At 31.0% G+C, this 26,096-nt stretch overlaps 3 protein-coding genes and 1 pseudogene across 8 annotated transcripts; 2 read left to right on the forward strand and 2 right to left on the reverse strand.

The window, feature by feature from the left end:
- Nucleotides 1-3,207: 3,207 nt before the first annotated feature.
- LOC8271184 (protein NRT1/ PTR FAMILY 1.2) lies at nt 3,208-6,062 on the forward strand. Of its 2 annotated transcripts, none has more exons than XM_002516498.3 (4): nt 3,208-3,492; nt 3,783-4,000; nt 4,480-5,033; nt 5,143-6,062. In XM_002516498.3, exons 1-4 carry the CDS (start codon nt 3,396-3,398, stop codon nt 6,008-6,010), a joined length of 1,737 nt encoding a protein of 578 aa, XP_002516544.1. In that variant the 5' UTR covers nt 3,208-3,395; the 3' UTR covers nt 6,011-6,062. The 2 variants fall into 2 exon arrangements, with proteins under 2 accessions (XP_002516544.1, XP_015573060.1); XM_015717574.2 differs by lacking the exon at nt 3,208-3,492 and adding an exon at nt 3,499-3,697.
- A 2,233-nt stretch (nt 6,063-8,295) lies between these two features.
- On the forward strand, nt 8,296-12,941 carry LOC8271185 (annotated as a pseudogene).
- Nucleotides 12,942-12,948: 7 nt separating this feature from the next.
- Nucleotides 12,949-18,423, reverse strand: LOC8271187 (bark storage protein A). Of its 3 annotated transcripts, XM_048371783.1 has the most exons (6): nt 16,113-16,298; nt 15,799-15,963; nt 15,604-15,671; nt 15,320-15,475; nt 14,968-15,219; nt 12,949-13,472 (listed from the first exon to the last, which is right to left on the reverse strand). In XM_048371783.1, the coding sequence occupies exons 2-6, from the start codon at nt 15,857-15,859 to the stop codon at nt 13,122-13,124; spliced, it is 888 nt and encodes a 295-aa protein (XP_048227740.1). In that variant the 5' UTR covers nt 15,860-15,963; nt 16,113-16,298; the 3' UTR covers nt 12,949-13,121. The 3 variants fall into 3 exon arrangements, with proteins under 3 accessions (XP_048227740.1, XP_025012659.1, XP_002516547.2); XM_025156891.2 differs by lacking the exons at nt 15,799-15,963; nt 16,113-16,298 and adding an exon at nt 18,415-18,423; XM_002516501.4 differs by having other exon boundaries at nt 15,799-16,309.
- A 184-nt stretch (nt 18,424-18,607) lies between these two features.
- LOC8271188 (tocopherol cyclase, chloroplastic) lies at nt 18,608-24,246 on the reverse strand. 3 transcript variants are annotated; one of them, XR_001535036.3, is made up of 11 exons: nt 23,789-24,241; nt 23,101-23,345; nt 22,836-22,915; nt 21,933-22,009; nt 21,335-21,504; nt 20,843-20,940; nt 20,652-20,759; nt 20,321-20,437; nt 19,992-20,141; nt 18,929-19,234; nt 18,608-18,816 (listed from the first exon to the last, which is right to left on the reverse strand). XR_001535036.3 is itself a non-coding variant. In XM_002516502.4 (10 exons), exons 1-10 carry the CDS (start codon nt 24,082-24,084, stop codon nt 19,058-19,060), a joined length of 1,518 nt encoding a protein of 505 aa, XP_002516548.1. In that variant the 5' UTR covers nt 24,085-24,241; the 3' UTR covers nt 18,838-19,057. The 3 variants fall into 3 exon arrangements, 2 of the variants coding, with proteins under 2 accessions (XP_002516548.1, XP_015573129.1); XM_002516502.4 differs by lacking the exon at nt 18,608-18,816 and having other exon boundaries at nt 18,838-19,234; XM_015717643.3 differs by lacking the exon at nt 18,608-18,816 and having other exon boundaries at nt 18,995-19,239; nt 23,789-24,246.
- Between the last annotated feature and the right edge of the window lie 1,850 nt (nt 24,247-26,096).

Consider the following 26,096-nt stretch of genomic DNA (forward strand, 5'->3'; position numbering starts at 1 on the left):
ATAAATAACATTTCGAAAAGAAATTTTACATCATATCTTAATATTAAAGATATTTATTTATTTTGATAATTATCAAACTGAAAATTGTCCTCAAATATCCTGCTGAACGAGGGATATAATAGAGTGAGGAACGTCCTCAATAAGAAAAGAATCTGAAATAAAATCGAAACCTAAAGAGGCCAAGGCATGAGCCACTTTTTTGTTGTTCCTGGAGGTCCAAGAGAGAGATGCAGAAGGCATTTGTGTTCAAAAGGAGCTTTATATGCTGAGCAATCAGACCTGAATAAGAGAATGAACTCGAGGCTGCTGTGCAGTCTCCAACAACTGCACCAAATTTACTCCTCATCACTAATGCATCAACGTTAACTTTGAACAAACCCGGCAGAGGAGCCTGCCATCGATGAATTCCGTTACTATGAGGTCGTTGATGCATCTCCAACGTTACAAATACAGCACAGGATCATCACATAGTTTGCAACTGAATCCATAGTCAAGATTTGACATCCAACATGGGCTCAGTAGTATGAGCTAACTCCCAAATATTGAAGACATTACGTAGCTAAAGAACTCACTTTTTTTTATCTTCAATCATATTATTCATGCTTCCGTTTTATATTAAGTATTTATCTTTTTTCATGCATGCTTTTGCTAAATCTTTTGTGAATCTTCCCTTCTTTGTGATCAATAATTTAGGGAAATGCGTGTCCGAGTCCTCAGTTATTGTTTGTATATACATGTGAACAAAATTGTTTTCCCTTTGATTAAAAGCCTTTTATACTCATGGACTATTGTTTTTTTGTTTATTTGAACAGTTTGGAGCTTTTTCTTTTTAGGGGAAGAAGCTTGTATGTCTATGGTTTTATACTTTCTTCTATTTATTATATGTATATTAAGGTTAAATGATCCTAATTAGATTATATAATATGAGATAATTATATTTTATCTTTTTCATAAATTATATAATCTTCTTTTTAATATAAGCTTCTATTAATATTTATTATATTAATAAATAATGGAGAAAAGATTCAAATTTGATATTTTCTTAATTTTCAAAAATAGCACTCAATTTTAACTCATTTTTAAACTGTAATCCCTACCAACTAACGTTAATATTTTCTGTATTAAAACCTGAATATAACAATAAATTTTAATAATAAATATATTAACTGTCAAGACGTTGTCACTATAAATATTTATATATATATATATATTTGTCAGAATAAAGATGAAAGCCTCACTCGAAACGCTTCCAGGCTGAGAGTTGCAAATTGCCGGTGAACAAGTTTTATTTTCCTTGAATTCATGCGTACGTGTCCATCTTTACGAATGCATGACACTCTCCATCAGCTTTCTCTCAACACCTGCCTTTTATTTCTTTTTAATTTTTTCCGAGTTCCCTCTGGAACTTGGAATCAACCTTCCCTTCCTTTCTCATTGCAGAGTTCGATCAAAAACACTTCTGTTTACATAAATAATAATATTTTTTATATCTAATATTTAGTATACAATTAATAAATTTAACAAATTAACTTCATTTTTCAGATAATTAAATTTAATAAATTAATAAAAAACCATATTTTTTAATTTGTTTAATGGGTAAATTAATTTAGATATGCACATTGAATTGAAAAAGAAAAAAAGAAAAAGTAGATATGCACACAACAAAAATTGAATGCCGTTACAGTTGCAGTTCATTTTGACTGTTGCACCAAGATTTTGATAGTTTTACTAAGATGAATGCAGCTTATTTTGGCAACGGAGAAAACAACACTTGGTCTCCATGCAACCATTGCGTATTAATTATTTCTTTTAAATATAAAGGTACATAAATTTGGATTTTCTTTATAGATTAATTTTGAAACATTTTGGTGGGTTCATTAGATTTTGCATTTTCTTTAACATTATATGTGTTTTTTCTTTTTCTTTTTTTATTAATGGGTCGTTTCAGTAAAATATCGTTGAGAAGTTTTTATATTTTAATTATATTTGTTTTTTTGTTATTCGTTCCACTCAAATGCGAGTGGGTCTTCCCTGAGTACTTTTATACATATCTGAGTATGTGTGTCTAAGTTATTTAAGAAATATTGAATGAGAGATTTTATAAAATTTATGAATTTAGTTTAACTTTATTTGAATTTAATGTTTATAGATTTTTAATTAAATTTATAAATTTAAAAATTTAAAATTTTTGATGTAAATAAAAATTATAATATTAATATATTAGATAAATAAGAATTTATATATATATATATTTATAAATTTATTTATTAATAAGTGATTTTCTAATTAAACACCGACTCTAATATTTATAAATAGATATTAAATTAATTTTAATATTATATTTAAATAATATATAATTTTTTATAGGATAATAATACTAATTTTTTCTAAAAATAGCATATTAATTTTAATTTAATATTATATTTGATAATTTTTTATTAATTTATTAATTAATAAATTATATTTTCAATTAAATATTGACTCTAATCTAATAAATAGCATATTAATTATATTTTAATATTATATTAACTAATAAATAATTTTCTTATAATAATATTAATTTTATTTTAAAAATAACATATTAATAATATTTTAATATTATATCAATTAATAAATTAATATTTTAATCAGATAGTAATTTTAATTTTAAAAAATAATATTTTAAATTTTATATTTAATAATAAATTAATTTTTAATTATTTAATAATATTAATATTAATTATAATAAATTATATAATATTAGAAATAATTAATAAATATTTTTATATTATTATAATAATAATTAAAAAAATTAAAAAATATTTAAAATAATTAGATTGTTATTAATTTTTTAAAATATTATAAATTATATTAAATATTAAATTATTTATAATCAAAATAATAATAACAATTATGTAACATATGATTAATTATGTAATCTCAGGAAAGATTGAGATCCATTTATATTTGGTAAAACATAATTTTAGAGAGTATTTGGGAGATTCTTTCATGTTTTGGCAAACAACTAAAATTCATTGTATTTGTATAATTTTGAATTAAAAAATAAAAAATTAATCAACGTATTTTATTATATCCATAAAGTCTGGAGCAATTGAATTCAAACAGAATCTATTAAATAGAATAATATTTAAGTAATCATCTAATTATGTTTTCATACACATTATAGTTAGTATGTGCCTTTATAAGGCAGAAAAATCATATCATAAGTCATCTTGCCCATTTATTTTGAAAGTTCTACAATTAGTTGAAGACTTTTTTCATGGAGAAGTCCCTATAAATATTCACATAAATTTATCTGCCGTATCAACCCCCCATCTCTCCCTCTGTCTCTCTTTTATCTCTTTCTCTCAGCAGGAAAAAGAAGTCAAATTTGTACCACAGTAAAATCAAGTAAAATGGGGACTGGTGATCCATCAGAAAACAATACGATTTCAGAGGCACTGATATCGAGCAACCAAAAGGGTGGATTCAGAGTCCTGCCTTTCATCGTAGGTATATACATATCCCTGCAAAAAAGGAGGAAAAGAAAGAAGGCCAGCATGCATATGCTGGTGATCCTTCATATGTCTTCCGACTGTTCTCTTTTTTCTTTTTGATTGAACTTGGGTTGGGTTTGAAATTTGAATTCGCAACAAAACTTGGAAATGACTCTAGTAATACTGCAGTTCCAGTTGCTCTTAATCCTAACAAAGCTGAGGTCATTCGTTTATTTTATTTATTTTGGTTTCATGGTTAACTCATAATTTTTATTTATTTTTTTCAATTTATTTATGTTCTTACAGTAAATATGGCATTTGAGAAGGTGGCAAGTTTCGGGCTGACGCCAAACATGATACTGTACTTGACAAGAGAGTATAGAATAGAGGCAGCAAAAGGAGCCAACATAATCTTTTTTTGGTCAGCTGCCACCAATTTCACGCCAATTCTTGGAGCTTTTATTGCTGATTCTTATGTGGGTCGGTTTCGGATGATTGGGTTTGGATCTATAGCTAGCCTTCTGGTAATTATCTTTCTTAATCCCTTGAAAGAGAGAACTGTTGTTTGTAGCGTCCTTCTACGTGCCCACTCTTATCGGCTCGACAACTGCCTTCCAAGTTTGCTAAGCGGTTGTTTTTGTTACCTTGCTATTACATGAACACGAGTTCCCTGTGCACTTGCCAATGTTATTCACACCTGTCGTTACTTTTGTCTTGTAGCATACATGAACGTTGAGAATCTCATTTCCTTTAAAATATATAAAAAAATAATTCATTTCACTTATATATGTATATTCTATTAATTTGAAATCTGTAAGTGGTAATTTTAGTTCGCCCATCTCAAATCACTTTAATATTTGTCAAATTATAATTTTCCTTAATTTCTATTTGAATACGTAATTAAGAAATTCGAATTGAAAGGACTATGTCCAATTTATAATGACAATGCCTCGTAATAAAATTTGAACTATATCAGCTTTCTTTTTTGATCTTCATGGTACAGGGGATAATTCTATTATGGCTGACCGCTGTGATTCCACAAGCAAGGCCGTTGCCTTGCGATCAATTTACTAGTGACAGTTGCCAATCGCCGACGACATTACAACTTCTACTTTTATATTCATCATTTGGTCTGCTCTCCATTGGCGCTGGCGGCATAAGGTCGTCTTCTTTAGCCTTTGGCGCCGATCAGCTAGGCATGGGACAGAGTCTTAAAAGAGCAGGGATTTTAGAGCGCTTCATCAGCTGGTACTATGTTCTGGTGTCGGTTTCAGCAGTTGTTGCAATGACTTGTATTGTGTATATTCAAGATGCGATGGGTTGGAAAGTGGGTTTTGGAGTTCCCGTAGTGCTTATGGCCATTGCTGTTCTATCTTTCTTCTCGGCTTCTTCCTTCTATGTCAAGTCTAAACCTACGGCAAGCTCCTTTACTGGGTTTGCTCAAGTTCTTGCGGCTGCCTATCACAATAGAAGCATTCCTTTTTCATCCCAAGACAGTAATGATGGGTACCATAATAGAAAGGGTGCAACTGTTGTAGCTCCAAGCGAAATGCTAAGGTATTTGCATGTATTGTCCTGTTTACATTTGCAATTTTATCGTAGGCATCTGCACACCATGATTTAATTTGTTCAACTCTTGAAAGGATTTGTATTACTCATATCTTAGGTTTCTGAACAAGGCTTGCATAATTGAAAACCCTGAAGAAGACCTGACCCCAGATGGAAGAGCGTCAAATCCATGGAGTCTTTGTACAGTAAATCAAGTAGAAGAGCTAAAGGCACTAATCAAGATTATTCCAATATGGTTATCAGGAATGATAATGTCTGTGAATGTAGCCCAAAGCTCTTTTCCAGTACTCCAGGCATCCACAATGGATAGACACATTATTTCGAAATTTGAGATTCCTGCAGGCTCCATGAATGTTTTCATGGTTATATCTCTAGCAATATGGGTTAGTCTCTATGACCGTGTAATTGTCCCTTTAGCATCAAAACTAAGAGGAAAACCCGTTCGTCTCAGCTTGAAACAAAGAATGGGAATTGGGATTCTTTTGTCATCTGCATCCATGTTAGCTTTCGCAATCGCAGAAAAGAATAGGCGAGAAAGAGCAATCAGAGAAGGATTTTCAGATGACCCGAATGCGGTGGTGAACATGTCTGTACTGTGGTTATTACCATACCTCGTCTTGTGTGGATTGGCAGAGACATTCAGTGCCATTGGACAGAACGAATTCTACTATACTGAGTTGCCTAAAAGCATGTCAAGCATAGCTGCGACCCTTTTTGACATGGGACTGTCAGCTGCAAACTTGTTAGCAAGTTTTATAATGAGTACAATTGATAGTTTCAGTAAAAGAGGCGGAGAGGAGAGTTGGGTGTCGAGCAACATTAATAAGGGCCATTACGATTACTATTACTGGCTTCTTGCTAGTCTGAGCTTGCTTAACTTTGTATATTATCTTGCTTGTAGCAAGGGTTATGGCCCTTGCAGAGCAAAAGAAGGTAATGCCCCAGACGATGATGGTGATTACTAGTTGTTAAGGTTTTATGATCTCTGAAATTTAGCATTTATCCATTTTACCTACAGGAGCAGAGTTTTTTCTTTTCTTTTCTCTTTTCTCTGTGAATTGCACCTAATGGGACTCCAACTTACAGCCTCGCACCCTTGAAGTTTATCAGTTTTTTTCATTAGAGTCCCTACATTTCCATTATACTAAATTAAGCCTCTGAAGGACCTTTTTCTTTTCTAATGTTTTTGTTATCAATTTCTTTTTTAACGTTATTAAGCTCTTATTGACAGATTTAATATTTTTATTATATAGTATCCTGTTGTTAGAAAATATCTTATAAATTACTATTAATATTTGTTTATATGGGGATTAATCCACCATATATGGAGGACGAGGGCGAAATTGTAATGGGATAAGGGCCAAGTAGATGAAATGCTATTTCCAAATAAATAGCTATAGATATAGCTTTTATCAAAATAAAATTATTAATTATTTTAATTATTATTAAAGTCAATATAAACTATTAAAATACAATATTGTACTACTATCAGTGCTCCCTGGGCGATTAATCAAACCGATCAATAATTTTACGAAACTAACTATAGAAGCTAACCGTTTTAATGCTTAATCATTTGTCCAATTTTTTCAACCTTTAAATATTTTGAAGGTGTTTTATAGAGTGACTTTGTTTAATTTGTTCTATATTAAATATCATTAATTTTTAATTAATTTAAATTTTATAACTAAAAATTACTTACGATCTGTTGAATTTCCTATAATTTTATAATTATAAAAATAATTAATATTTTATAGAAAATGATAATCTTTTTCAAATTTCTTATAAATTATACTAATTTCTTTTGTAAGTATTACTAATTGTGAAAAAATAATTACTCTTGAGAAATTTAATAATTTAGAAAATAATTGACAAAATTATAAAAAATATTAAATTTTTCATAATTGCCAAATATATTGTTAAATTACAAACAATGGCAATCATCTTTAATTTTTTTATAAATTAAACTAACTTTTTCGTGAGTGTTACTAATTGTAAAAAGATTTATTTAATATTATAAAAAAATGATTACTTTTACGAAATTTAAGTAATTTATGAAAAAGTTGATAAATTAAGTAATCGTGAAATATATTATTAAATTACAAAAAATAATAATCTCTTCGTATCTTTTGTAAATCACACTAAATTTTTGTAAGTGAAACTAGTTGTAAGAAAATAAATGATATTATAAAAGATTTTAAATTTTTTGTAGCAGCAAAATATATTGCTAAATTACAGAAAATGACAATCTCTTCATATTTTTTCGTAAAGTACACTAATTTTTCATAAGTGAAATTAATTGCGAAAATAAAATGATAATACAAAAAAATAATAACTTTTACGAAATTTAATGATTTACGGAAAATTTGGCAAATTTACAAAAGATACTAAATTTTTTTGTCATCGCAAGATTTGTTATTGAATTACAAAAACTGATAATAATCTTCATATTCTTTCGCAAATTAAGCTAATTTTTCATAAGTGAAACTAGTTGCAAAAAATTGAATGATATTACGAAAAGATAATAATGTTTGTGATATTTAATGATTTATGAAAAGATTAACAACTTTACGAAAAATACTAATTTTTTCATAATCATAAAATTTATTGCTGAATTACGAAAACTGACAATAATATTTATATTTTTCATAAATTAAGCTAATTTTTCGTACATCTTAAAGGTATATAAATTTTTAGAATTACTCTATATTACTTTAGCAAAGGTTATTTTAATTGGTAACCTATAATTGTAGGTTACCAATTTCTTCTTTTGTTAAAAAATTATATAAATTATTGTTATTTTATTAGTGTTTAAAATAAAATATGGTTACTTTATTTTTAAACAAACAAACCATAAAATTTTCCATATTTAAATATTTTATAATTGTCATAACATTTATAAAATTATATATAATAATTATCATGTAGCCAAAGCCCACACCACAACAATATTGGTGACTCAATTGCTGGTTATATATTATGTTTATATAGACAGAAGAGACATCAACTTGTAGGAGAATTTAAGAAAAAACAAAAGGAAAAGGATGAAGTCACATTGTTAATTTAAAATAAATGGTGGAGAGCTAAGCAAAATCTCTCATTAATTTCAATCCATCAATAATTAACCCACTAATTGCATAACATTAAATAAGTCTGACTTGATATTGACATTTCATAATTAAAATGTGCAAAACTAAAAATCATAAAATATTAAATAATAATAATATCTTACGCGTGTGGGAAACAAAACAAAACAACCTCCAAAATCTCCTAAATGTATCCGTCTCATCATCCACCCACTCTGCCATCCTCCTAGCTTATTGCTCCCACACACTCTCTCTCTCTCTCTCTCAAATAGAAAATCGGTCAGAGTCACAGCATCACAGAACCAAATGGAAAGTGATCCGTCAGGAAACAAGAAGATGATCTCAGAGCCATTGATCTCGAGGAGCCCAAAGTCAAAGGGCGGATTCAGAGCCTTGCCTTTTATCGTAGGTATTACAGAAATGGTGGTGATTTTCTTTTTTCTTTTTTTTGCTTGATATCACATAGCCAATGTCGCAGTTTCTACAGATGACGACTTCTTCCTCATTAGTTTGAGCTTCTTCTGATTTACTATTCTTGGTTACAGCAAATTCAGCATTTGAGAAGGTGGCGAGTTTTGGACTGGTGCCGAACATGATTTTGTATTTGACAAGAGAGTATAGACTGGAGGCAGCTGAAGGAACAAACGTGATTTTCCTGTGGTCAGCTGCCACCAATTTCATGCCAATTCTCGGAGCTTTTCTTGTTGATTCTTACGTGGGTCGATTTCGGATGATTGGTTTTGGATCTGTGGCTAGCCTTCTGGTAAATTCTCTTTTCTTTTCAATTCCTTCAAATTTTGTTATTGGCAGGATATTTTCTTTTGGGAGTGTTCGTATAATCTACTCTTTTCTCTCCACAACTTTCTCCAAGTGCATCCCAAAACACAAAAAAAGAAAAGAAAAATAAAAATTTACAGAGTCGCCAATTACGTATAATATAAAAGATACATGATAACGTGCATGCTTTTCCTTTTTATTTTATTTTTTTCTTAATGAATTAAATTATTTTCTACATTGTAAAATTAACATATCTACTCCTCATATTAATTCTAAGAGACCAAACTGTCATCATAAAATATAAAATTTAAGGCTGAAATATTATCATTACATGATTCAAATATAGTTATTTTTAATTGTTTGGACTAAAATACAGTGAAAATATTATGCTTTCATAAAAAGGATCAGAAGTATGGCGGGGGAGTCGATAACAAATTTCAAGGATTGTTAGTTATGGAAGAATATTGATTAAAATACATGTTAAGAAGATCAAGAAATTTGTTGAAAGATTGAAACATGAAGAATTACAAGATGGTAAGTTTTAGAGTGATTCTAATATATTATAGGTGTACGGTATTATATAAACTTAAAAATATTAATATAATTTTAATTTTAATAATTTGTTAATATAATTAAATATTAAATTAATTAATTATATATAGTATTTAATTATTGATTAATTAAATTTTTATATTTATTTTTAAAATTTAATTAATAGTACTTAACAACGATAAAATTCATCTATACAATTTTGACTCATATAAATAATTAAAAATTATATATGAGTTCATTAACAATTTATATAAGAAAATAACATATAAAATAAATAATTTATTTAGAATTATATTTGATTAATAGTCTATAATTAAAAAAATAGCCTTATCATAAGGTTGTCATAATGGTATTCTAACAAAAATTTAAATTTTATAAAAAGTTATTTATAATTATTTATTTTTTTAATTCCTCATCTTTTAAAGTAAATTTTTTTTTTTTTTAAATTAGTGTCTATTTTTTCGTCTCGTCCAAGATGCCTTTCCAAGTTCCTATCAAAGAAAAAAGAAAAGCCTTTCGAAGTCGCAATCTAAATAGCGTAGGAGACAGGGCTATTCCTTTCATTTATTGTATTTTAGATTCTGGCCAGCAAAGTTAATGTTTTTAATGTGAATAATATATGGTTCTTTTGATATAAAATTTCATGTCTGACGTCTATTTTTATTCATATTTCAAAATCTTCTTTCTTCCTAAAAATATATTCACAAAATCTTCTCGCTTTTGTGAATTGCCGAGACGATGGATACATATCGAATTAAAAATTGAAAGATATAATTATTTTCAAAATAAATGTATTGTCTTTTTTTATGTATGAAATTGTTTAAGTTGGATGTCTTCAAATATATTAATTGATAAATTATTAACATATATTTATTAATTTTAAATAATAAAATATATGTTAATTATCTAATACTAAAATTTAAAATATTTATATATATATCACTTTCATATTAATTATGATATATATATTAAATATAAATAAAAAATTATCCGTGTATAAAATATTTTTGGTAGAAATCTAATAGTAATTAAAGTAGTTCGACACATGACTATTTAGCTGTTGGGTGGAATCTGTTACTAATGGGCATTCCACTAGCAGTGCTTCTTTTTTCTTCGTATGGCTGCACAATAGCAGCCGGCCAATTCTTTACAATAGATGATGTATTCACTGCTTGCATAATAAATTAATAAATAGGTAATATATATTTATTAAATTTTAAATAATAAAAAATTATTTTATATATTTAATTTATTAATTATACGTAGATATCTAATAAAAATAACCACATCAATACGGTTGAATCTATTTAAAAATGTATCACTTTTCTATTCTTTGCTGCATGCATCCTTAGTAAAAGAAGAATTAATCTTATTATTAAGAAATTATAATAGATTTAAAGATTTAATTATCTGAAATAAATATTTCAATGTGAAAAAGAAATTAGGGTTTCATTTAAAAAGCAAGATTTCTTATAAGAAGAACCATAGAAATGGACAATAAATAAAAATATAATCAGGACAATACTGATTGACACAAATTTTTTTTATTTTTTTATTTGTTTTTGGTTTTTGGTTTTTGGTCAAACTTTCATGCGCCCATGTAGTTCATGATCAATTTCAACTTCACCCAGAGATCGACAGTTTAGAAACTGAATTTAATTACAACTTCTAACGATTTAGATAATCTTATTTTGTGACAGTTAGCCTGTGGAAAAAAGAAAATTATTAGTGACAGTTAGCTCCTAAAATGTACTAAATCAACTTCCCTTTAATCTTCATGGTACAGGGGATGATTCTGTTATGGTTAACAACTATGATTCCACAAGCAAGGCCATCCCCTTGTGTTCCATTTAGTGACAATTGCCAGTCCGCCACGACATCACAGCTTCTGCTATTATATTCATCATTTGGCCTCATGTCTCTTGGAGCTGGTGGTGTAAGGTCATCATCTTTAGCCTTTTGTGCTGATCAAATAGCTACAGGCAAGCGACAAAACATTAGAAATTCAGGAATTCTAGAGAGCTTCTTCAGCTGGTACTATGTTATACTCTCGGTTTCAATAGTTGTTGCAATGACTTGTGTTGTGTACATTCAGAAGTGATGGGTTGGAAAGTGGGTTTTGGAGTTCCTGTTATGCTCATGATTGTATCTGCTCTTACTTTCTTCCTGGCTTCTCCTTTTTACGTCAAATCTAAACCAAAGGCAAGCTTGCTTACTAGGTTCGCTCAAGTTTTTGCAGCTGCTTATAGAAAACGAAGCATTCCATTATCATCTGAAGCCACTCATGAAGAGTACTATTGTAATAAGGGTACAACACTTCTTGCTCCAAGCGACAAATTAAGGTATTTTCTTGTAATTTTTTCTATCAACAAAGGAGCACTTATCTTGTAATACGGGAGCGGACGCAAAGATTTTGTATTTCTACACCAACATTTTATCATTATTTATGGCTCCGAATTTTAAGGATTCTCTATCCTGTTTTAGGTTTCTAAATAAAGCCTGCACTATCAGAAACCCTGAGGAAGACCTGACTCCTGAAGGAAAAGCATCAGATCCATGGAATCTTTGTACAGTAGATCAAGTAGAAGAACTCAAGGCAGTAATCAAGATATTTCCATTATGGTCAACAGGAATGATAATGTCACTGACTATATGCCAAAGCTCGTTTTTAGTGCTCCAGGCATCTACCATGGACAGACACTTTAGTTCAAATCTTGAAATCCCTGCAGGCTCCTTCGTTGTTTTCATGGTTATCTCTCTATCAATATGGATTACTCTTTACGACCGCATAATTATCCCTCTAGCATCAAAACTAAAGGGAAAACAAATTCGCCTCAGTTTGAAACAAAGAATGGGAATTGGGATTCTTTTGTCATCTGCATCCATGGCAGCTTTAGCAATCACTGAGAGAATTCGTCGAGAAACTGCAATCAGAGAAGGATTTTCAGATTATCCCAATGCTGTAGTGCACATGTCCGCATTGTGGTTATTGCCACATCATGCATTGGGTGGAGTGGCAGAGGCATTCGCTGCAATCGGACAGAATGAGTTCTACTATACTGAGTTGCCCAAATGCATGTCTAGCGTAGCCGCAACTCTTTTTGAGATGGGATTATCTGCTGCAAACTTGTTATCAAGTCTTATAATGACTGCCGTTGATAGTTTTAGTAAAAGAGGAGGAGAGGAGAGTTGGGTTTCAAGCAACATTAATAAGGGTCATTATGATTATTATTACTGGCTTCTTGCCAGTTTGAGCTTACTTAATTTTGTATATTATCTGGCTTGTAGCAAGAGTTATGGTCCTTGTAGAGGAGAAGGGGACAATGCCTCACATGACCAGGGCATAAGAGATGACTAATAGTTGTTAAGGTTCATAATATCTGCTATATATTGACAAATACAGGTTCTGTTTCTATAAATTTTTGAGGAGGTAGAAATTCTTATAATATGGTTAATCATTATGGGCTCTGCTTAATTGCCTACATATGTCATTCTTGACAAATTGCATTTTATTGATTAGTATATTAATGGCAATGATGGTTTTGCTGGGAAAATCTCCAGGAGAAAACCGTAAATCAATGTCTTGCTTCTTAGCAATAAACAAGAGAGAGCTTATTTAAGAACTGACTCCATATTGTATAATCCACCTCTCCTGGAAATGAAGCTAGCGGTATCCCAATGGCAAACGCTTGATGAATTCCAAAACAACAGCAACTGAATTATCGGCAACTAGGGAGGTGAATATGTCAGCCTCACTATTGGACTGCGCAGCAGAATTACGTCCGCCTGATAAAGCCCTAATAGCGATAAAAGGCATCTTTTGCTGCAGACATATTAAAGCAACTGCTGCAGTTTCCATGTCAACCGTGCTAATGTTGAGTTTATCATATAAGAAGCTACGATAAGCAGAATTGTCCAGGAATATGCTGGCACTTGTTCCTCTTTCCACTGTCACCACCTTCGGAGTCGAGGATAAACATGTTGTTGAATTCAAGCAGCCTTCCAGTTTCATGTCCTAATCAGTACAAGAAAATCAGTTATAATTAATCATATAACTGTAACTGTTAAAAGTTGGAGAGTTAGATTCAGAAAACTTGTGCTTACTGTATATTTGATGGGTAGAATTTGTATTTTCGGTAATGTTACTAAATTTTATATTGTTCTCCTAATTTTAGATATATCTTTTGTAGAATTTCAGCAAAAATCTAATTAAGTATGGAGATTTTAGTATGAAAGAGTCGATGGATAATCATGAAAACGTGAATTTATCTTTTCTTTTTTCTTTTTTTTTTTTTAAGAAAAAAAATCAAATTCATATACAATTTTATAAAATGTCAGGAACTATTTATGAATGTGAACATGAAAAATGAAATTAACAATTTTAGATTTATCTTTTGCCACCCTTTGTAGTCCCAAAAAATAAAATAAAAAATGAAATTGAAGATTATAAAGATAAGTAGAAAAACAATTCAAATTAAAGGTTTAGTTGCAATAAATTGTCATTTGTACAATGTGAATGTGAACATGCTTGCCTAATTTCATCATCTGTGTTTATAATACATTAACATCTTTATTGAGATTAAATTAATTTTATTATTATTTTTTTTTACTTTTTCTTTTGAATTCATTGTAAAAGTAATAATATTTTTACAAATATTAATAGATAACGATATAAAAGTTTAAACTCAAAATTACTTTAAATTTCATATATTAAAATACTAATTAAATAATATTTTGATTGGTACAGAAGTCGAATCTTTTAAATTTTGACTCGAGAATATAAAAAATATATATATTAAAATAAAAACGTTTTGAGTGGACTTAAGCTAATACCTGAATTCCTAAACAGATTTATCCTCATGAGATGATGATCTCAGCATTAAATTTTATATTTCTGTTTTTGTTTTCTTCTCTTAATTAATCAATTTAGGCTAGGGTTTGAACTTCAAATCTATGGAAACCATTCTAGAACACCCAGTTACAGCATCAAACTCTATTCCATAGTTGAATTAAATATAAATATGTTTAGGCTTTGAAATTTGGCGGTTCATCAATGAACTGGACCTCCCTCTATTCATAATTAAGTACTCACCTACCTAACACTTCCCCCTATAAATCCATTATGTCTAAAGGTTGCTTTTATATATATACATATATATATATATATATATATATATATATATATATATATATATATATATATATATATATATATATATATATATATATATGTGTGTATATATATATATATATGTGTATATATAAAGGAAAATTTAAGGAAAGCTATAAATTGTATGAGATAATTTTTTAGAAAATTTTATTTAATTTTAATATATGTATTTATATTTATAAATCAAACTGATAAATAATAAATATATATTTATTAATTTTAAATAATAAAATATGTATTCATATTAAAGAGTAAAATATTTTTAATTGAGTGAAAAACTGACAGGAGTTTTTTTTTCTTCAAATTTGTCTTTTGACAAAAATGTAGGAAGATAGGTTACCAGAAGACTTAGAGAAACTTGGAAGTAATAGGGATCAACAGAAACCCAAAAGACATGTTCCCTTTCCTCAGGTGTTCCATCTACTGGAAATACTTCTTCTGGCTGGTACCAAACATTGTTCAATAAGTTATCATAGGAGCTGCATCCTGTTACGTTTACTGTGTAGTTAGCAAATTTTATATACCCAAACTCCCTTGTATAGTCACCATTTGCTTCCAGGCGTAGCTCATCTTCTGGACCCTTTCCATACCTCTGCAAAATATATTTAATACTACCGCATATATACATATCCAAAATCAAATTTATGAACCCAAAAAAAGAAAAAGGAAAAGAAGAAAGAAAAGAAATGTACCTGCCAGTTCCAAAGACCTGTATGTGCCCAATATCTTGGAATAGTGACATCTCCTATATTAAGAGATGGATTTGCATTTCCAGCTATTCCATAGTGCACTACTCCTTCTATGTTGAAAAAGCTTATCAAAAGTTGTGTAGTTATGCCTGCATTTATCTACAATAAAAAGCAGAATCAGTAGAAAAGAGGATGGTGACAAATTCATGATCCAACATGTTGTAAATATTTCTGAAGAATAGGGTCAAGCAAAAGAAAAAAGAAGATCTGAAGAAAGATAGGGATACCAAGCTTAGTCCTGTCATGACCAAAATCACTTTTCTTTCACCAATGGTTCCAAAACGAAATCTCCTCCCTATATCAAACGCAAAGAAAGAAAGAAAGAAAGAAAGAAAGAAACTGGTATCAGGCCAGAGGAAAGGAAGAAATGAAGAGTTCATAATATGCTCGGGAACTGTGAGTCTTTTATTGTACATATATACCAGAAAAATCAATGGTGAGATTGGTAGCAGTGAAGTTTGGAGATTGAAGAAGAGGGTTCATCTCATAAGGGTTTGGAATGACCAAACCAAGATAAGGGCCGTCGTCGTTCACTTCACTTATCAGTTTTAGCGTGTCAACTGATAATGCCCCGATTGCTCGATGCTCTTTAAGCATAATCATCATAGCGTAAATAAAAAACAAAACAACTTTGAGAGCAGCCATTGATCTGAATTGTCTTGTGATAGGAAGAGAGAAACTATAGAATTTATAGAACATAAAGAATGCATATATATATTTACATCAATAACTTAACTTGATTGGGTTTGGATCTGTAGCTAGCCTTCTGGTAATTATCTTTCTTAATCCCTTGAAAGAGAAAACTATTGTTTGTAGCGTCCTTTTACGTGCCCACTCTTATCGGCTCGACAACTGCCTTCCAAGTTTGCTAAGCGGTTGTTTTTGTTACCTTGCTATTACATGAACACGAGTTCCCTGTGCACTTGCCAATGTTATTCACACCTGTCGTTACTTTTGTCTTGTAGCATACATGAGCGTTGAGAATCTCATTTCCTTCAATTACATTTGATGTTACAACACTAAATATTGCATTAGTTTTTTCTTTCTTCCCTCATAATTTATTTTCTCTTTTTACATTTACAAAAGATATTCTCTTATTTATATATATATATTAAAAAAAATCTTACTTAAACTAGATATGTACGTCAAAATAAATACAAAAATAAGATTGATATTATATTTTTTTTATTAACTGAAACTAAGACCCAACATTCAAAGAAAATCCCAATAAAATGCCAATACCAATTGAGATACAATCAATTGTAATAAGTTTAGTGTGCTTTTCCTAACGTGGAATTCTATTTGCTTCATGAAAGTTGTTCTTCATTGTCTATATAAAATAATGAAAAAGGAAAAAGACGGAAAAGAGTTGACTATGGAACCAAACCTAACTCATTCCCATTATTTGCAACTTGCATATATAACTTTTTCAATAATTGCACTTCCAGTGGACCAATATAAATGTCGTGACATAAAAGTTGTCATAGATGTTTTTTTTTTTTAATATATATAGAGATTAATATTAATATATAATTTTTATTTGAATTATTTATTAATATATTATTATTCTTATTAAAATAATAATCTTAATTCTAAAAACAGCATATTGTGGTTCTTGATACTAAAAATATTACTTATGTTTTTAATATCATTTTATATGGATATAATTAATTCTTTTGGTTATTAAATTAATAATATTTTTCTTATTTTATATGACATATAATTAATTATTAAATTGTTACTATATTCAATTTAATATTATTTAAATAAAAAATATAATTTAGATTTATGAATTCTAAATATTTATAATCAAAATTATATGAATAGCATCAATAGGTGAATAGACAATTAATTAGTGGTAAATAAGAATAATTTTAATTATCTTGATAAATAGGTTTATAACTTCTATTTAAAGGTTAAATAGATCTAGATTTTGAAAAATTTATGAACATACCTATCATACTCATTATTTAATTAAATAAATAAAATTTAAATAAATATTAAAAGTAAAATTTAAATTCAAATGTTTAAATTTTATATATTAAATGTTTTTATATTTTATTAAAAAAATAAAAATAATAATTATTGTCTCTATTTCACTATCATCGTCGACTTTGTCAAATTATTATCAATACCGTTACCATTAATTTTATTAGTTTTAGTTAAAATTTAGATTTATTTTACCTTTAAATAGAAGTTATGGGTCTATTTATTAAAATAATTAAAATTAAACTTATTTGGCCCCGAAGTACAAGTTCAGGAAGGTATTCAAAAAATAAAAAAAGTTATTCTGGTTTTTGGATTTTTAGATTTTTCTTTTTTAGATTGAATTTTTAAAGTATACATTTTATTAGACCGTTGGAGTATTAAAATGTACCAACATAAAATAAAATATTTTTAGCCTAGTGCCGACTATTTATGGAAATTCAAGATAAATGGGATCAACAAGAACCGAAAAGTCACTTTCCCTTCTTCTGACCGGTGGCAAACCTTGTGTAGTGGTATGTTATCATATGTTACGAATAGCAGCTGCCATTCCCGTTTACAGGTAGTTAGCAAGTTTTTAATGTACCCACCAAATTTCCTCGTCTGGTCACTATTTGATTCGAGCTGTAGCTGCTTTGCACAGTACTTCTACCCATCAAATGAAAAATTATACATTCCTTTCAATTGTATATTTAAACAGGTTGGTAAAATTCTGTCGGTTAGCAAACTATAAACGGAGCAAGTGGTAGGACAAGAACGGAGCATGGATGACCATTAATACTAAATAGAAAACGATTTTGGTACTCCAACTTTTCAAGTAACAGAGATAATGAAATACATTAAAAATATATCCAAAGGTAAGCAAACCAAGATTAAGGATCAAAACATCGACAATCAACCACTTATATGATGCGGTGTATACGCTAAAAGTAAAATTCCAAGACCATTATAGGTTGCCAAGTCCCATGTGTAATGTGTTATTACTAATGCCACTCTTTTTCCACGAGCAAGACTCTCTCCTTATTCATGCCTGGAAAGTGGAAAGTGATAACCAGAAAAATCAATGGCGACGAGATTGGTAAGGGGGCAAATTTGGAGAACGAAGAAGAGGCTTCATGTGAGACAAGTGTGAAGAAAACTTATTTTTCCAAATTCAACAAGTACCAAACTCTGCCCTTAATATGAAGGTTGTAAAAGCTGGTGCAGCCTTTGAAATAGTTCATCATATGTATTTAAGATACAATCCACGCAAATCAGAATATATAATTTCTTTTTACAAAAAAAGTATATTAACATTTATAACCAATTTTACATTAAAATCATTCTAAACTTTCTATTTTTTTATTTTTTTTTTAAAAAGGGCTATTTCCAATAAGGAAAGCCATCATGACAACCTCGTCCTAGTATTTGCTTGGAAGTGTATATCAAACCGAGTCAAGTTCAACCGGTTGCCCCTGCAGATAGTACAGGGAAGATAATCTTAATTCACCAGTTTGAATTTCTTAATGATTAATGTTCAAAATATGAACAAGGTCCGTCAATTACATGTTGCCATGAAATATTTACCAGAAGATACAGACAGGGCATGGAAATTGCACAGTTCACTGAAAGCGTCAGCTAGTTAGGCTGTGCTTCGATGATGAGCAGACCGTGCCACATTTATGCTTCATGTTGAAATTCCAGAGAGAGAACTGCCTATAAGCCAGGGGGTTTGAATAGTGGAAGAAAACTCAAAATCTCATCCATATCTACCGGAACTTGAAGAGCACGGCTGAGAAGCTCTGGTGTACTTGTCTTCCCTTTCCAGGTGTTAAACCACGGTCCTCCTCCAACTTCTACTGCTGCCATGTCACTTGTAACATCCAAAATTAACTGCCCTTAACAAAATTCAAAGTACAAGAACATCAATGAACAGACAGAACTGGAGCACTGCAATTCTGAAATTGTCCATCTCATCTCATTACAACTTATACTAGTAAAACATAAACTTTAGCCTAATTGTTTTTAAATGTGGCTAAAGATTATGCTGGCATGAAACCCAATCAATAGTTCAAAACTGACAAGGATTGAGAAGTGAACTATATAGATTTCTCCACTATATAATTCACTATTAAAAGTTCACTACACTGTTGCACACTAACTCACTTACTAACTCTGTTCGCGTTTATTTCATACTTCACATTCATGTACTACACTTACACTTTTGCTTGCCGCTTCTTGTAATACACTCACACTCGCACCAATGGAAATTACATGGCCTTAAATAGCCTAAGGAAATGGCGTGCAAAATATGAGGAAGTGAATCAGTGAAAGAGTGTAGTACAAGAAGCCAAGAGTGGCTAGCAAAGAGTAGTGCGTGTGCATGAAAGTTTACCAATCTGAAGTAAGGGAACAAAAAAATAGACTGGCAGTGTGCAAGTGTGTTGTGAGTTATAATATCTATGAGCTGTAATAGTGAATTATACTAGTCAAACTATCATTATAGTTCACTTCTAATGTTTACCCTTCTCCATGTGCTAGAGTATTATTATTTTATTCTCTACATGCCAAGAATTGAGACTACTTAATGGTATGAAGCAAGCTGATAAGAAAATTATGGAAGTGTGAACATGCAAAATAAAATATGCACCTTCCCCTTAGAGCCATCATATCTTCGTTCCCACATTTGCAATTTTAGATCAGCAAAACAAGTATCTCTGCAAGCTGGAGCAAGGCCAACTTCTGCTGTTGGAGCAAGCAAAGGCGTTCCTGGATCCTTTGTTGTTGCCTCCAATTCAACCTGCCAGAAACAATAAATTAAACCTCTAACTGATAACTCTAATTCAAAATTTCTGTAGGATTCATGCTTCCTGCTTTTAAATTGTGCTTCACATCTTTACTTGAGAACCATACCAAGTTTACAGTGAATTTCTTACAACTAGCATGGAGAAAGGCAGGCACTAAGAGATTAATTATTACCAAATGCGTCTCATTCTCTGCAGTGAAAAACCAGTGACCCCATGGAGAAACTTCCCAATTTACAACACCATTCCATGGGACAAATTCATAAAAATTTCCATCATAGTGAACTCCAACCTGAACCAGCAGAAATCAAGCGTCATATAAGAGTACTTTCAAGTCTCAACTTGTTAAAAGCGAGCACATTTGAGGTTTTTAAAAGTCTTAAACACGTCGAGGCATATTCAGAATAAGGGAGACAGTGAGGTACAAAATCCAAAAGTACAAGGATATCACAGAGACGCCCTAACAACTATAAAGCACATATGTAGGAGATTCAATGGAAAAATACCAATGCAGCATTTTCAAAGTTCTCAGTCAGTCCAGGCAATTGCCTCAGCCCACCACCTACAGTCAAAGCAATTTCTCCAGTTGCACCTTCAAAGACATTACATTGAACCTACAGTCAAACATCAACAACTGAATAGGCAGGCAATTAACTTCTATTTTCTTCAAAAGGGCAAGGTCTATCCGGAAAATTACCCAAAACCATTTCCTTGGGAAGCCTCCACCCCAGTTCTTTTCCGAGTAAGAAGGTGCATCTTGGAATTCATATCTTTCACCATCCCACTCTATCCAGCCTGCAATCCAAAAAGAAAAGGCATCATTCCCCATTAAACATACAGCCTCCAGAGTAATACACTCTACTCTACTGAAAAGTGAAGACAGCACCAAAGATGAGTCTGATAATTTCTTCAAATCTATAAATTCTTCATCACGCACATTCACTACTTCATGGTCTCCAATGCAGCATAAGCACCACATACAATGTCCACACTTAAGCTATGGTGCTACTATAAAGTTCGATTTAACAACTTAAAGCAGATCATGTGCATCACTTAGTAATAGCAAATTTATGTATCACGCTAGAGAAGCTGGATCCAGTGTCCTTTGTTTTATATTAACAGGTAGCCAAAAGATTTTAATGTCTGTAATTGCCAATGAGTGGCAAGTGATAAGGAGAATAGTTAATGCCTGTTGAAAGTCCTCCTGCCATGCATATTTGCCAGTGGGGTTCAAATACAGGTAATGCAGCAAGCCAGCCTGCAGTGGACTTTTGCTTGGATTCAACATCACCCCATCCATAAATAGGACGAGTGCTGTACTCCCAACTTGCAGTTTTCACAGTTTCCACATAATCTGACCTGCAATTGAAAGCTACTCTTGTCAAATACAGGTCAACTTAACGAAACAACTGACGGTATTACAAACTATTTAGATATTCAACTACCAAAGGGAAACATCTAGCATGCACCCTCTGTCTAAGTAGCTCGATTAATACAGTATTTGAAGGTTTAATCCATAATCTTTAAAGAGGAACAAAAAGACATGGCGGACTTCCCTCCACCAATATTGGCGCAGGATCATCTTAAAGCCCAAAGCTCAAGTAACCTGTTGCCGCATGAATTTTATTTTCCACCATATACATTCATAAACATAGAAAATGTGGCCAGCCAGCTCCAAGAGAATGTCTTAGTGTATCTTTCGACAAGTAATATTGAAAGTTGAAGGATAACTTCCAGAATTCAATCTTTGAGCAATGGCTACAAGTAGTAATATAAGTGCCAGATACCTGCCATCATCACGAATAAAACCTTGATGCCAAAGTGGGGTAACTTGAAAACCTTCTGAAACTCTTTTATTGAACTCCTGCATAAATCAGTCCATAAGAAAACTACAGGCGATGACTTGGGCTCATTTCATGATATTGAAATAGATTAATCATCCACCGACCCCAAAGAAAAATTAAAAACAGATACACAGAGAAAAAGAATAAGAAGAATTCTACTTATCTTGGATTGGAACATTTAAAAAATAGCAAAAAAGGTTACTAGAATAAACAGAAAAAAAAAAAAAAAAAGAAGCAATGGGTAATTAGTAAATGGTCCCTGAAATTTTGCATTAATAGCATTTAAGCCATTGATATTAGATAAAATGGGTTAATCCTCGCACTACGACTAATGGCAAAACTTAATTTGAGATCAGCAAGTATTTATAATATTAAGATTCCAGGATAATAGTGTAATCATATTTTCAAATTGAGGGACCAAGGGTAGTAAGAGTTTTATTTTATTATATTTCAAGGACTAGATATATTATCAAATTAGAGGGACCAGCTAAAAACTGTCGAGATAGTGGGAATACAAATCCATTTCATGCAAAATCTTAAGATTCACAATTTTCCTTTTCCAATTGTCAGTAATCAGTAAAATTAGACATTGCTAACAAGAGCTACATGATAACATAAATAAAATCTTTTGGCCAACTTAGAAATTAAAAGTGATGTTACAACTATTGCAACTAAAAGTTAATATCCATGACTAAACCTACAAAAAAGGTAGTGAAACCTAGGAAGCTGCAAACTTAATTCATTATAAGCTGAAGAAACTCGAACTTAATAGAAAAAAAGAAAAATCAACACAAAGCTTTTCAATCATTGTAACTCAAAATGATAAAATTCAAAGAATATATCAACCTCAGGAGGAACCTCCTTGGTTGGAGGCTGCATCCCTTTCTCAGGTACAAAAGTACTCCCCAACACTAGTTCATGTCTACCTATGCATTAACAAATTATTAGTTAGATCATCAACAAAGAAATTCATCCATTTCAAGCATTAGATTACAGTGCGGAATCAAGACGGGCACAAATCCATGCATGCGAGTAAACTGTTTAGGTAGCATTGACTATCTAGACAACATGATTGCTTTGCAAATAAAAGCTTGAAACTTTTGAAACTTACTTCCCCAGAAGTTTTGAGATTCTTCGGAGCATTGGCATATATACTTATCATCAGCACCAAGAATTTGGGCCATAACTCCAGTTGATCTAGGTCCATGCTGTGCGATTTCTAAAGGAGTCATTTTGCTACGAAATGCTGGATTCTCTACAGCATACATGAAACAAAAGCTCTGTTTCCTTTCAGGAATTGAGACCCTGAAGTACCAACCCTCAAAAAATTTCCGTGCAGTCCCATCAAAATGGTACCTAATTGGGGAAAAAAAGACATTCTAAAACTGCAGAATACAGCTAATTAAATCAAATAATTCCCAATTTGTTTATATTACCTAGGATTCTCGTACCAGAACACGATTCAAAACTAGTGGAACTTTTTTCTTTAATTCAAAACTCAAAAGAATCAAATTCCAACATTTAAATACTTATTAAACATGAAATTTGTTGTTTGGAATAATTCATGTGCAAGTTCTGAATTCTCGCAAAATTGTGTTACTTGGTACGTGATTTTATTTTTTTTCAAAATACATGTTTCTTTTTTCCAATTGAAATCAATCGAATTCCAGACGTTTCTAACATCATGAAGGTGAAATACTGTGAAAAAAGAAGGGATTTCCACCGAGTTCTTACAAAATTTGACTTTCCAAACAGACCCGTCACAGAGAGAAGAAAGAAAGAAAAGAAAAGAAATATACCCACTATGAGGAGTTCGAAGCTGACGATTGCTAGGAGTGGGAACATAAAGGGGACTAACAGAACTTGCACTCTCAATCATTCTACCTCTTTCAGCACTAGTAGAAGTGTCGCTGTTAGTTAGCGAATTTGAAAGGGATAATCTTGATGATGGCGCCCCTGCAGCTTTGTTCAGCGGTCGAAAATGAGAACAGCGAAAGGGTTTAAAGGTGGAACTAGGGTTTATATTAGCTCGAAACCCCAAATTTGAAGAGAACGGATGAAGGTCGTGGAGTGAGCAGCGGACGTTTGTTTCCATAGAGTTGTTAATTTCTATCAAACACTGGAGTCGTTAAGTTCGAAGTTAATGGAGTGAATGAGGTATACATATATATGTGGAAATAGCGAGAGAGAGAGACGGTGGAAGGTGAGGCTGAAACTAAAACAACAGGTGGCTGCAAGGTGGCGCCAAAAGGAGACAGACCTCTGTTTCGAATTAGAGATAGAAATGTCTTAAACGGAATTTAACATTTTCACACGTCTTTTAAGAGCTTTTTGTTTTCCAAGAGAAACCTTTTTTTTTTTTTTTTTTCTTTCCTCAAATGGTTGTTATAACAAAAACATGAAATTTACTAAGTTTAAATTCAAGTATAATAAAAAGTTTTAAAGATTAAATTTTAATCGGATTCTATCTAAAAATTTGACTCAATCTAAAATTTTAATATATGATTAAAAAGACTAATTCTATTAGAAATGAGATACTTTACATTCATAAAGTTATACTCTTTGTGGAACTAAAAGACTTTCAATTTTTATATAAAGAACTATGACATAACATGTCAAAGACATTTATTATTCTAAAATTATTGTATACTTTATAATTCAAAATTATTACTGTCTATCCAGGGCTTTATAACTATTATTTTAGATACACCGGAGCTCGAATTAAACTTGATAGCTTATATTTTTTAATTAAGTTATCAAATGACACTGTCTGTAGAAAAAAGAATTGAGAGTCTTTTTTTACAAAACAAATCACAAACTAATGACGACAAGTAAGGACACCCATGTTCTTCACTCACAAGTTCATCCAACATCAAGAAGTAATATATTTATCTCACCTATTTATCTTTGGCAATTAGCTCCAACAGAAATCATAATGTGATACAATAAAGATGATCAAAATAAAGAATACGAGCACATAGACACACGAGGCGCCAATCCAAATAAGAAAAGAGAGAATCTAAAGATGATACTAGCAGTAAAAGAATATTAAAGTATCGATCTTCAAAGCTCATGAGAGAATATCAAAGCACATAAAAAAAGTGTCAATCTTCAAAGCCCATGAGAGAGCACGAAAGCACATAATTAAAGTGTCGATCTTCAAATCCCATGAGAGAGCATCAAAGCACATAACAAAAGTGTCGATCTTCAAAACTCATAAAAGAGCACAAAAGCACATAAAAAAGCTTTGATCTCCAAAACTCATGACAGAGCACCAAAGCATATAAAAAAGTGTCAATCTCCAAAGCTCGTAAAAGAGCACCAAAGCACATAAAAAAGTGTCGATCTCCAAAAACTCATGAGAGAGTACCAAAACACATAACAAAGTGCCGATCTTCAAAACTCATGATAGAGCATCAAAGCACATAACAAAGTATTGATCTCCAATGCTCTTGAGAGAGTACCAAAGCACATAACAAGCTTCTTGGATAGCAACAATACATGAGCTTAAAGGAGAGCAAAAGTAAATGAGCTCATTGGAGAGTAGAAGTACATGAGCTCATTGGATAACAACAATTCATGAGCTCAAAGAAGAGCATCTCAATAAATAATATCCTTTCGAGCTCTCTAACCGATCTACTGAATATTAAAATCATTCAAAAAGCTATCAAATACCGAGCATAACTATTTTTCTCAATAAAGGGTGGAGTTGATGATAACTGACCAAAATATAAACCGAATATGAAGAATTGGCCAAGTATGAGAGAATAGGCCGACTATAAGAGAATAAGCCAAACATAAGAGAATAGGCCGACAAGACAAAAGTAGGCCGACCATGAAAAAATAGGCCAACCAGACAAAAGTAAGCAAACTATAAAGAGTAAGCCAACCATAAAAGAATAGGCCGAACAGACAAGAGTAGGCCGAGCATGGCATATCGAGTTGTCATAACTAAGAAACACATAATTGACTAAATCCAAATTCAAGTATAACAAGAAGTCTTGAAGACTAAGTCTTAGTCGGACTCTAGTTAGAAATCCGACTCGATCTAAGATTCTGTTGTATGGCCAAGACGACTAATCCTATTAGGATTAGGAGACTTTACAT

The sequence above is a fragment of the Ricinus communis genome, chromosome 3 (genome assembly GCF_019578655.1).
Source record: "Ricinus communis isolate WT05 ecotype wild-type chromosome 3, ASM1957865v1, whole genome shotgun sequence".
Taxonomy (NCBI): Eukaryota; Viridiplantae; Streptophyta; class Magnoliopsida; order Malpighiales; family Euphorbiaceae; genus Ricinus; species Ricinus communis.